Below are 13,127 nucleotides of genomic sequence, written 5' to 3' on the forward strand. Positions count from 1 at the left end.
GTATCATTTTTGAAGAATAACGTACGAAACAACATTACATAATTTGATTTGCAAAAAAAAAAAAAACAAGATGCTCTTTATTAATAAAGTCGGAATTAAATAATTAGATATTTCAGAAACATAAACTTTAAGTAGATTGCATCCATGTTATCGTGACGATAACACTCCGCATAAAACGTTGCAGGCATCTGAGCCAACAATGGGAAAGGGATGTGTATCAGGTCAAAGGCTGCATAGACCGAAGGTCATTCCGAAACCTCCTTTAGTTGCTTGCAGGTCAATTTGAAAGCGGCAATATCTGAGATGGATCCTGCAGCCACGTGTAGGAGCACTTTCTCTTGCAGTTCATCTGGTAAGGAAAGCAACCTCGAATCTGCCATGACGAAAGTTTGGTAGGCGAGAAAATTCGGTATGGTCAAAGAGAATTAATATTTTAGAGATAGATATTGATGAAGATATATGTTTGAGGTTTGATCGTAAACGGGGTACTCAATAGTTATATATAGATGAAGATTATCGGGAAAATTAATTTAGTACTCCTTCCTTTTTTTAGTATATGTAGTTTTAAAGAGTTGTGCACATAGATTAAGAAATCATTAATTTTTTATATTTTCTATACAAAAACATCATTAATTATTTACCTAACCACAAAATAACCAATAATAAAATAGAAGATATATTATCATTGGTCATATAACATTAAGTGTTAATAAATTTTACATTAGAAAACCGAAAACGTCATATAATTTGGAACATAATAAATTATTTAAAACAACTTATATAAAAAAAAGAGGGAGTATATTTTAGTATATTGAGATGAAAACTATTTTATAAAGTTTATCAAATACATTTTTTACTTCTGCTTCTTGTCGAATCAACTTGCAAATCGGTGTAAATCTTAGCATTAGCTGTCCTCATAAAACTGTTACGTATGGTAAACATATCAAACACGCAGAGCATGGAAGATGTATTGGAAAAGACACCTCCTTTAATTGATTTACACACCTATTACCAAATAAACTATTTTCAATTATAAGGTTTTATCTTTTTATGAAAGCAGAAAAGTTAATGGCTGACCAATCAGCAATTGGTGTTTGGCGAAGATATTTATGACTTATAAATATATAAAATTATGAATATAGAAAATTCGAGGCATGAAAATTGATAAATGTCTCTCGTCTTGCACAGATTCGACGTTTGACAACTAGAGGAAGACGAGTTACGTTAAAAAACCACAATCATCAGGGCCAAACTCGATAAACATATCGGTCAGATCAAGCCAAACTCTACTTAGCATCCACTCAGGCTTCTCGCCGTCATGCGCCCATATCCACTTCAACCTCCGCATTTGACTTCTAAATAGCGTTCTAGCCACCCGATTAAAATTTGTCGACATCGTCAAAGAATGCCTTGGATCCCACGTGCACTTTCGCTAGAAAAAAAAAAGAGAGAAAATATCAGTGTTTTGACAAAATCTTCTGGAACGAAAAATAGTATTGTGTTTTGCTTACAGCGAGTTGAAGAAACCATTGTCCTTAAAATGTCAGGGAATTAATCGGTAAATCGGCCACTCATGAACCCAGCTTTCTTGAAGAATCTCCGGTAGGGCTAGCGAGAGGTCATGTAAAAACCTAAACCACGTAACAGTAGTTTTGTCAACCCAGATACCAGGCCCAGGGTTTAGAAATGGAAGGTTATCCCGACCCGCAGAGCTTAGTATGGCATCGACACGGCTTTGTAAATTCGATGTCAAACTTGGTACAACTGACATAACGAAATGAATATGAAATGGAGAAATATAAATGAAACAAAACGAACTTTGTCAGAGGTATTTGGAGAAAGGAAGTTCGTCGGAATTATATATATATATAACTAGGTTGAGATCCGCGCCTTGTGCGGAGTGAGATTTGTGACATAAAAACGGCAAACATCCCAAAGTCAAAACAACATGGCGTCTAACACAACTATGTCTTAACTGTAATTATAATTTACAAACATTATCACCAAAACCTAATATTTTACTCAAATTGAATGAATTTACGTATATGTTTATGTATTATTAGAGTTAAAGAGACATGATTCAACTTTGAAATACATAATATTACGTACCGAAAGGACCTAATTCAACTATGTTTTTACAGGGTTTGATAATAAAACATGTCAAGTACGTCTGTATAGAAAAATATTCGTAGAAAGTAGTAAGAGAGAATCAATGATATCAATGGTATATACAATAATCTCTTGTCCAACTCTCCAACCCAACCTCAAATCCTCAAATTTTGAGGTTTTTGCCATTCCAACCCAACCTCAAATCCTCAAATTTTGAGGTTTTGAATAGTGACACCTCAAATTTGAGGTTTCACTATTCAAAACCTCAAAACTACTATTCATTTTAATTTTAGTCCTTATAACTATTTTCTTTCACAAATAGATTCACTAACTTTATTTAGAATATTTTAAATACACCAAAACAAAATAAAATAGAATAAATATTACATAACATTAAAATAAAATTTACACAAATAGAAAAATTAATTAATTAAATCTCACACAAATAAAATTCACACAGAGAGAAAAATATATTAAATAAAGCTCACACAAAATAAAAATGTATTAAACAAATTTAACATAAATTAAAGCAAATTACATAATATAATTTTCTAAAATTTGTGTGTATGTGTGTTGTTTTACTATATATGTAATTTTTATTATTTTTATTATATAATATTGTACGTTCTATAATATTAAAAGTATGTTTTATATGTATTTGCAAAGTTTCATTCTTATTTAGTGACTTTTATTAATATAAAGGACTATAATGTAACAAAATAAACATTTAAAGATTTTTTTGAGGATTCATGGTTGGAGTAACCACCCCTCAAATCCTCATTTTGAGGTTTTGCTCCCCTTAAAATGAAGTCTTGGGTTGGAGATGCAACCATATTTTAAGGCTGTCCAATATATTTCAGTGGCATGGATAGATAATAAATCTAGTTAACAAAGGGCTTTTAATAAAGGAGGCTGAGGACGCCTGACAGGCTGCCACGTCAGTAGGTTCTTCTGTAAATAACTTACATTATGAAGGTTACTCTTATCCCAATGTTCCCCGATTAATATATAAGGGATTTTAAAAAAAAATTGTGTGTATGTGTGTTTTTATTATATATGTAATTTATAATGAAAGATTATGTGTTTTATATGTATTTGAGAAGTTTTATCATTACGACGTAGTTTTGTTAGAACATCTCCAATGGTGCTTCATTTTTCAATTTTTGCTTAATTTTTTTGCTCTATTGGTGCTTCATTTTTTTCTTCATTTCTTCATTTTTTGAAGAATTGAACAGTATTTTTTCAAATTTGAAGAAATACTATTCACTTCTTCTTTTTTTGAAGATACACTTTTTTTAATTACGGATTGGTCCCTCTTGTTCTTAGTTTTTATTTAAATAAACTATAAGAGTTAATATTACCAACTTTCTTTTAAAAGTTTTTGTTATTTTTTATTCAATCAATTTAAAATTTTAAATATACTAGAAACATGATTTTTTACTAATATTTAGATGAAACATAAATAATATAAAAACTGAAAGACTTGAACAACATCAATCTAAATATTCCAGTTCTAGAGGTTGATATCGAAGAGCATGATAATATTCGTTTTCAAGAATTTTTGGCTCGATTTAGAAGAATTAAATATCAAGAAGCAAATAGATGAAGTTTACCATTGGAGATGCTCTTAATGTGAAGGACTATAATGCAAATAAACAAAAAATGTATATATCTTATGTATTAATATAAGATATATTAACTATATTTAAGTGAAATATAGTTAACATGATTAAATTGGTAAGAAAATTAATCCTAGTACAAATATATGTGAATTACAAATTTATAAAAGGACTAAACTGAAAAGTAAACAGCGTTTTGAGGGCTTGAATAGTTGAACTTCAAATTTGAGGTTTCACTATTCAGGCCCTTAAAATTTGAGGGCATGTTGTAGATTTTAGGGGTGTTTTGAAATTAGCGTTTATGGTTTAGAATCTTTCAATGGTTTAAAAAACAAAATTATTTTTTTAAAAATAAGACGCAACACATGGAAACTTTTATATGTTACTATATTGGGGGTGAATCCAAGAATTGCTGTATTTCAGATTTTAGTTTAATTCCAGTATTAATTAGGTTAACTTTGTGTTTAAAAGCTCAAAAAATGTAATAAGAGAAGAAGCTGCGGAAGCAGCAATGAGGAAGCTCACTTCTAAAATATGAACAAAAAACTTATTACCGAAATTTAAAAGAACAATAACTGATATTTTACAAGAGAGATTACACATATTAGAATCCATGCTTATTGATAAGTAGCTTTGGTCTAATGGGCGGTTGTTGATGTTGCTCCTTTCTCGTCAGTAAGATTTTATTTTCTTCTGTCATTTCGTTCGGAGCCAATCTTTTGGCTTCAATTTGTATACGCAGTTGAGCCATCCTGTAACCCTTTTCTCTGGATTTGCACATTTGATGAAAACAAGGTAGCCAAAGATGAGTTGTTACATTCGTCAAGTTTTTTTTTGAGTTTTTCTTTAGGCGGACCAATGGGAGGTTGTGACGTTGTTTTCTGTGTTTGTTTTTCCATGATTTTTTGTTAAGCAAGAAATAGGTTGATTTATGATTTTTCTTTGGGTTGCAACCTATTCTTATTTTATACACAATTATAAGAATTCTCATTGGGGTTTGCTCATGGGGTTCACCTATTATCAGCCGCTAGATTAGACAAAATCAGTGGACCAGAATTCTTGTCTTTCTTCATCTTTCTGATTGGCTGTTACATTTATCACACGGATCACGATCTGAGCTATATATTTGACAAAATCAACGGACCAGATCTTTTGGTTTTCTTCCGATCACTCTCTTCCTTCCTTCAAATCACAAACCCTAAAACTATACCCTATAACCCAAACCTTTTTCATAAATAATTAATGTTTGATAAACAAATAAGAATTTTACTTATGTAAATTTAATTATTTAAATATCATCAAATATTTTTTTATAATACTTATTCTATAAAAATTTTATATATCTAAATATGATATAATTTCTATAATTGATCATATGCAAACCATTACCAATGATATTTTATCTAAGGGCAGTTTTTTTAGAATAATGTTTTGCGTTAAGTTTTTAGAGTTAAGTTTTATTCATTAGCCTTTATTCTTTATTAAATACTATTATTTATTCCACATATTAAATCTGCTTTAATGTTTAGTATTTGGGGGAAAAAATAGAGAGATTTCTGAATATGGAAATGTGTCGAACACTACAAGATGTACCGGGTGATAAATAGATGGCACATGTACGATGTAAATTGATTTTAGTTATAGGGCGAGTCTGTATTTAATAAAGATATTTTTTTTTCACAACCTATTATCAGCCGCTAGATAAGACAAAATCAATGGACTAGAGTTCTTGTCTTCCTTCATCTTTCGTGATTGGCTGCTACATTTATCGCACGGATCGCAAGCTGTTAGATTTGACAAAATCAACGGACCGTATCTTTTGGTTTTCTTCCGAACACTCCTTTCCTTCTATTCTCCAAATTGTCTACGTATTCATTCTTTCAATCCCAAACCCTAAAACTATACCCTATACCCCAAACATTTTTTCATTAATTATTATTGTTAAATAAACAAATAAGAATTTTAATTATGTAAATTTACTTAAACGGTCAAAACTTTTACTTTTTTTTATAATACTATCTCTATCAAAACTTTCATCTCGTAATTTATGTCAAAATATATAATTGTTCATATGTAAAGTCATCATGGAGGGTTATAGAGATAATATAATCTATCTCTATCAAAACTTTCATATCCTAATTTATGTCAATCCTGTATTTCAAAATTAACTTTTTTTTTGGTCAGCTTATTTCAAAATCAACTAAAAATTTATTTTGGACGGATTCCTAAAAGTAAATGAACTTCACTCGTTGACAAAAAAAATGAACTTCACTCTCGAGACCTCTTTGATTCATTACTCTCTCTCTCTAGTCAGAAATGACGGATCCTTGGTACAGCGAGACGAAGCAACACAAAAGAGAATATGATTGGCTCTTTACAGCTGCGGATGCAAATCATGGCATACCAAACAAGTGTGCTTGTGGTCAATCTATCGTAGTAGAGTCAGGCGAGCAAGGAAGGCAGTACTATGTATGCAAAGTGTTTGAGGTTAGAATGATGTGTGGTATACGAATATATGTTTGTTTCTCTTGTTAATTTGTTGACTTTCATAATTACCCTTGCACCTTCATGATGATGGCTCACACTTTCGGATTTGCTGTCTTCAAGCACTCGAAGATGAGGTGAATAATTTGAAGAAAAACTTTCGTGACGAGGTCGAGACCCGCTTGAAGCCGGAATTAAAGATTCAACAAATGAGTAAGGAAATCGAAGAGCTCAAGAAATTAGTGAAGGATTTTTTTTTTTAATTTCGTGTGTTAGATTCCCTAAATATCTTATGAACTTGGTGGTGCTCACGTGTTTTTCTCTTGTGTTCTAAACTTATATATTGCTATGTTTTTCTATTCTAGGTTGTTATGTTTTACCAGTACTACACCTTCAATTAAGAAACACCAAAGTTAGTTATCGTCAACCAACATAAGTTTAAACATAAAAAACAACAGAAGCTTCCAATGAAGCCAACGCCTCCATCTTGTTCTTCGCATCTTCCAATGCAGTGACTCTCATGTCTAACGCTATCAACTCTCCCATTTCTTTTTGTTCCAGTGCAGTGACTCTCATGTCTAACGCTATCAACTCTCCCATTTCTTCTTCCCTAGCATTATCTAGTTCTCTCAATTCAGTTAAATCCTGCAACAGTCATACAGTGGACAGAAGGATACATCTAATATATTTATTGTCTTAAGAAAATACTAAGATTACAACCGAAACTAAAGAGTTACTAAACAATCACCAGAGTATTAAATTAACCTGCATTGCACGCTTTAGACAAATGAATGGAAAATCCACGCCAGGATCAGTAAATACTGAGTAGATATAAATCTCTAGAGCGAGTTATTACATTTGGTGAACCAATCTTCTAAACTGACATATTTGCATTTGCGGTGAGAAGAGTGAAGGCTCTGTCCCAATCTTGGCTGACAGATTCTTGAATCTTGTAGTCACCAATAAAAGGACACCAAGCTTCTTTTAAGCCGTTTGTCCCTGTCCAAATGACCTTCTCGGGGACATTCAGAAAATCAAAGTCCAACGGCTTTGGGGGTGGGGGTGGGGGTGGCTGCTCGTTAGCCTTTTTGTTGGATTGGGTCAGCCGCTTATAGCTTCCTCGGTCTTCAGAACGCTACAAAAAAAAACAGGTGAGGTAATATAAAAGACAGAAACGCTGAAGTCTCATAAGAAAATAGAGAAAAATCTCTGAACTCACTTGTGATTTGGTGTCACTGTTGTTAACCGATTTCTTGTTTTTCTTTTTAGGCGTTCCGTGTTCCAAGTAGTACATCACCTCGGTCCTTGACCGGAACTTGCGATTGGTAACAGGTTCGTAGTAGAACTACATTACATAAAAAGGGAAATTAAAAGCATTTGCATTATCTTTCTTTCTTCTAAACATGGGAAACAGCATTATCATCAAATTTACATCCATTTAGGAAAGGATTCACAAAACTTATCCTTTAACTAAACAAGGCAAACAAGATTATTTATGATATGTCAGGATAATCTGAAAACCTAAGACCAAAATTTTCAATTTTCCTTAGACGAATCTCAGTCAGTTTCTATTCCAATTCTAATCAACAAACAAACCAAAAAAAAAAAATTGAGGGGGCTAATCTGCAAATTTCGATCAAGTACCTTGTCGACCAAACCAGCTTTGGTACCGGAGGTTCGAACCTTTTCCTCGGTCGTCCAACCTGGAGGAGGCGCCCAGTTGTCCCCCGGTGACGCACGCTTCTTCGGCCTCGATTCCACCGGAAGACTCAACTTTTCCGACGGTGGTTGCGCCTGATCCGTGCCGTTCGACATCCCGGAGCAATCCACTCTAGGTTTCAGTTAGCAGCAGGTCGATCGAATCGAACGGTGTCGAGAGGAATGAATATTATTTATGTCGACGCTTTTCTTTTTTTTTTTTAATTAATGAGAACCTAAAAGGGCAATAGAGACGTTGGGGCAAGCCCAATCTCTTACCACTTACAACTTTAATAGATGATGCCCAAGTTAATCTATTCATTACTAAAACCAAGTTAAGAAAAGTTCCACATATTGAATGTGTAGAATAGAATAAAATTTTATTCGATTAGTTTAACAATCCAAAAAAAATCTAGGTATATATAATTCTATGAATCCATTAAACAAAACAAATCAAAATTACTTATTTTTTAAATAAATATCAAATATATATACAAGTATACAAAGAACAATATATTGCTGACAAAAAAAAAAAATAACTAGGATAGCACTAAAATTTTTTTGTCACAAATATAGCCTATAAGAATAAAAATGACCAAAATATCACTTAATGTTTTATCAAAAGAGATAAATATACACTTATACCCCAATGATAAATTAATTTAGACATTAGGGTTTAGAGTTAAGGAGTGGAGTTTAGGATTTAGGGTTTAGAGTTTAGGGTTTAGGGTTTAGAGTTTGCGTGGCTAGGTTGCCATGTTCACGCTCTACCAACTATGCAAATATCAGTTTAAATGCAATGCTCAACGCTCCTTCAAGGCTATCCCAGCAACGTCTGCATCCAGTCAAAGTGAATGGACCTCTATGGTAAGTTGTTTACCTTTGTTATATGTTTTCTTTCGTATTATGCTTCTCTGTTTGTATTTACTAACTGTTGTGGTCTCTTTATCATGTTATTAGGTTCGATATTGGCCCTTCTGTCAATATATTTGTTCGCTCAACATGGCAGGGGTATTTCATGGGAGCTTAGAGGAATTGGAGTAACGTGCCTTAAGAGAAGAAGCAAATGTGGTGGCAAACCTTTGTGGTTTAGTGTTTGTATCTCTGATTTTAATTATTTTACATTTCCAATATCATTTAGCAAATCCATTCACCAATACTAATACTATTGGGAAACACAATTTAATGTGGTGGCAAACCTTTGTGGTTAGTGTTTGTGTCTCTTCCTTTGTAGCAACTGTACTATTGGGAAACACAATTTAATGATCTAATCTACTTCCACTGGAAAAAGAGATTAGGATAAAAAATATATGGACGCATCAGCACTAAGAAGAGGAAAAACAAGAAACCTGGCAACATTAGTGATGAGTACTGGGACACTCTCTTGGCGTATTAGGCCGCAGAACCTGCTCGAAAGAAGAGCAAAACAGCTGTTGCTTGCCGCAAATCTGATCATGTCAAGAATAATGCAGGACCGGTAGTGTTTAAGGATTGAATATAACAGGGTACTTTTTGTCTTTATTTTTCACCTATCCATTGTATAACAATTTAACTACTGTTTTTGCCTTTGTTTTCCAGATCGTTTCCTCCGGTTCTCCACCTTACATTGAGCTAATGTGGAGGACACATACATGCAAAGATGGAACCTATGTTGACTACTGTTGTAAGACTCGATCATGGGTTCCTCAACCCAACCAGACCTGCAGCCTTACCATGATTCATTTTAAGTCCATTATTTTCTAAGTCATTTCCAATCATTTGAGGTTTATATCAATCGAACAAGACAAGTACAAACAGAAGGTAAATCGGTTTCTTTATTAACCATAAAATGAGATTCAATACATAGGTTTAAGTTGGACTATAGGCTATCATAAGTTCATTCCTAATCTGATCTACTTACACAACACACGTCTTGCTGATCGAGTCTTCACGGCTCCTTGGTCTTACCATGATTAGCCTCAGATCTTGAAACCACATACCATAACATATCAATCATAAACTGATATCCTAACAATCGAGTCTAGCAATGCATGGTTCAGTCCCTTAGTTACTACCAAGTATCTACCATAATTCTACTCAAAATTAATCGGCCCTAACTTAGAGTTACTCCAAGCATAATCGCAAGCCAAAAAAACCCATAACTGGATCCCCAATGATCCAATCTGCTTACACGGCTAGGATCTAGGATCGATCGGTTCAATCATAAGTCCTGCCAATGTTCCTAGGACTGTCTTACCTGGACCGGCCAAGACATTGGTCCAAGAAACCGTGTAGAGACAGGACACAACTGTGTTGCCTCTTAACCGACTAGTCCAATCGATCTAACACGCGGACGATCAGACCGTACTTGCATCCGGCCCCTGGCCATGGATTGCGATTTGGGTGGAACCGTCCTAAGCCATGGTCTGCAACACCATAACCCAAGCATCACACCTATTCGTACATATCCAGAAAGATCGCAATGCTCTTACGCGGATTCGAAATAAAGATTTAATTTCTCTATAAATTTGTTTTGTTGTCTTTTCATATTTTCTGCATTTATTTGGTCACTTGTCGTTGGCTATCTGAGACTTCAGGAAAATTTAAAATTTCTTGACTTTCCTCCGATTACGGAAATCGACGGTGTGAATCTCGGTTTCTACAACACTTAAAGATCAATCATTGAAATCCCATTAACATTGACAAAAATCAACATTAAGATACAATGAAACACATATAAAAGAAAGAAAATAGTAAGTTCATAACTCTAAATGATTAAAACTGTATTTGGAGATCGAACACACATAAAAATGACAAATTTTGTTTGTATAAATCTTATACTTTTTATTATTATTAATAGGATAATTTTTTGTTGTCTCATTCTGTAAAGAGATTTGTACAATCAAAATTTTAAAATGTTATATTATTTTTGAAAGCATTCATGCACAAAGCAGTCTTTATTCAAATCCCTTTTATATTATTTGAGGAGCACTTTTATTAAATAATCTTACATTCATGTTTGATTAACCAAAATGTCATTACTTAGGTGTCATCCCTAGAACCCTTCTCATAGCCTTAAATAAAATATCCTTCTTTCACTAGATTAATTACATAAAATACCATTACCATCCAACTTTCGTGTAACCATAATAAAAACCATACAACTTAGTTATTGGTTGGTATGTACACTGTCATAAACTCTTTTTTTTTTAAATATAGAAATTCAAACCATTTAAAGAGTCCCCATTAACATATACTTTTTTGTCTAATGGTTTGTCCCCAAACATATACTCGAACATGAAAAGCTCTTCCAATGTCAACTTCTTACTCATGACTAACACATAGAATTAAGAATCGCATACGAGCCATAGGCAGCCTACTGATGAACAAAAGATATAACATTCTATAGATAAACAAACTTTCAAGTGTAGTTATTGTTTACAAAATGAAATTAAAAAAAATAGTTTCTCTAAAATTTTATCTTTCTAACATTTCATCTACAAGTATTCAAATGCTTCGTAACATATGTGAGAAAACAAATTTTCTTTATTCGAGTAAACCTACTCATGAACAATTCGTCTACACGTATTCAAATGCTCCCTAACATATATGAAAAAAATTATTCTTTTTTTAAGTAAGTCTACATATGAACAATTAGACAATACTGTATAAAGGATTAATTATTATGTCAGCTTCTATAGTTAGGTAGCACAAATATCCATACAGACAATGTGGTTAAATGTATATTTATAAGTGTAAATATATTATATATAGGTTATATATGAAATATTTCAAAAATCATAAACCTAGGAGTTTCATTCGGTCTATTTTTTAATGTAGCAATTATTATGTTAGTTTCTATAGTTAGGTAGCATATATTCAAATGAACTGTTAAATTTACATTATAAGTGTAAATATAGTATATATAATAGTTCTATATGAAATATTTAAAAAATCATAAACCTAGGAGTGTGTTTTGGTGCACTATAATAATGACCCGTAACGATTTAAGATCTTTTTAATTATTGATTCCTTGGAGTAGTGTCAAAAATCTATTTTAATACATCAACTAGATAATAATCCGCGCCTTGCGCGGAATGTGATTATTAGTTTTGTTATTTTTAATAAAAGACATTAAATCTGTTTAATCTGGAACTGGTTCGGTTTCAAGTTTTTTTTTTGGTTTTATCTTCTAAAATATAACTATTATTTTAAATTAATATTCATTTTAGTTTATTCGGTTAAAATGTTTAATTTTTTCCGGTAAAAACAAAAATTAATATTATTTTTTTATTTTCATGTAATGAATTTTAGATAGTCCACATGCTGAACCAATAGTTTCATATTATAGTTTTTAAAGAGATAATAGTTTAAGAAAAAAAAATAAAATTATTAAGACAAATCATTTCAGTACAATTTGGTCGGTAGTGAAAGAAGCATTAAGAAAAAATATTTCAACTTTCAAAAAAAATTAGATACTTCAGTTGTGGTGAATACTTAGTTACAAAATACTCACATCAAAGTGCACATGTATGTGTATATAAATAAAAATAGTTGACAAAGATATAAAATATTGTTAATTAATATTAAATGAAATTTTTGTTCAAAATAATACATGAAAGATAAAATTAATTTAAAATAAAAAAACCTTGACACTAGTCATTTTTTTCATATAAAGAAAATAAAATTGTATCTGTAAATAGGGGTGGGCACATATCGAATATATGGGTATTTGGAAGCATTTGTGTTGATTCGATCTTTAGCCACCTAGATATTCGGTGACTCGGATATTCGAAATGTTTTAAAATTTTAAAGAATATCTGATTTGATCCTTAAATAAAATAAAATAAAATTTTAAAAATAATTAAAAATTTAATAATTACATTTTATTACAAAAATAAAACATTATTTAACTTTTTAAAATTCTAGTACCTAATATAATAAATTTAATTCATAAAAATATTGTAAAACTGATATATATAACATATATATATATATATATAATTCTTTACATATATGTATATATATATATATATATCCATATAACAAGTCGAATTAGATATATGTTCCTAAGAATATTGGTATTTGTGATTTGCTTCTTTTTTGAATATTGTATTTTAGTATTTTAGTTGTTTCATAGAGTTATAGATATCCAGATGTTTTTAATCAAATCAAAACGGATAACGAATCGAATCAAAATTTATGAATATTTTGCTCAACTTTATCCATAAACAATAA

The 13,127-nt window shown here is 31.6% G+C and overlaps 1 protein-coding gene across 1 annotated transcript; it reads right to left on the reverse strand.

Moving 5' to 3' along the window:
- Positions 1 to 6,886: 6,886 nt before the first annotated feature.
- LOC106411963 (methyl-CpG-binding domain-containing protein 5) lies at positions 6,887 to 8,197 on the reverse strand. The gene is made up of 3 exons (XM_013852832.3): positions 7,857 to 8,197; positions 7,432 to 7,557; positions 6,887 to 7,347 (listed from the first exon to the last, which is right to left on the reverse strand). The coding sequence occupies exons 1-3, from the start codon at positions 8,025 to 8,027 to the stop codon at positions 7,087 to 7,089; spliced, it is 558 nt and encodes a 185-aa protein (XP_013708286.1). The 5' UTR covers positions 8,028 to 8,197; the 3' UTR covers positions 6,887 to 7,086.
- Positions 8,198 to 13,127: the final 4,930 nt, after the last annotated feature.

Source organism: Brassica napus, chromosome A1 (genome assembly GCF_020379485.1).
Source record: "Brassica napus cultivar Da-Ae chromosome A1, Da-Ae, whole genome shotgun sequence".
In the NCBI taxonomy this organism is placed as follows: domain Eukaryota; kingdom Viridiplantae; phylum Streptophyta; class Magnoliopsida; order Brassicales; family Brassicaceae; genus Brassica; species Brassica napus.

Bases quoted from the DNA above. Each gene is read 5' to 3' on its own strand.
- LOC106411963 (XM_013852832.3), bottom strand. From the start codon at position 8,027: ATGTCGAACGGCACGGATCAGGCGCAACCACCGTCGGAAAAGTTGAGT. The intron at 7,558-7,856 runs GTACTTGATCGA...TATGTAATGTAG, and splicing joins AAGCTGGTTTGGTCGACAAG to TTCTACTACGAACCTGTTAC. The intron at 7,348-7,431 runs GTGAGTTCAGAG...TTTTTTTTGTAG, and splicing joins ACAGTGACACCAAATCACAA to CGTTCTGAAGACCGAGGAAG.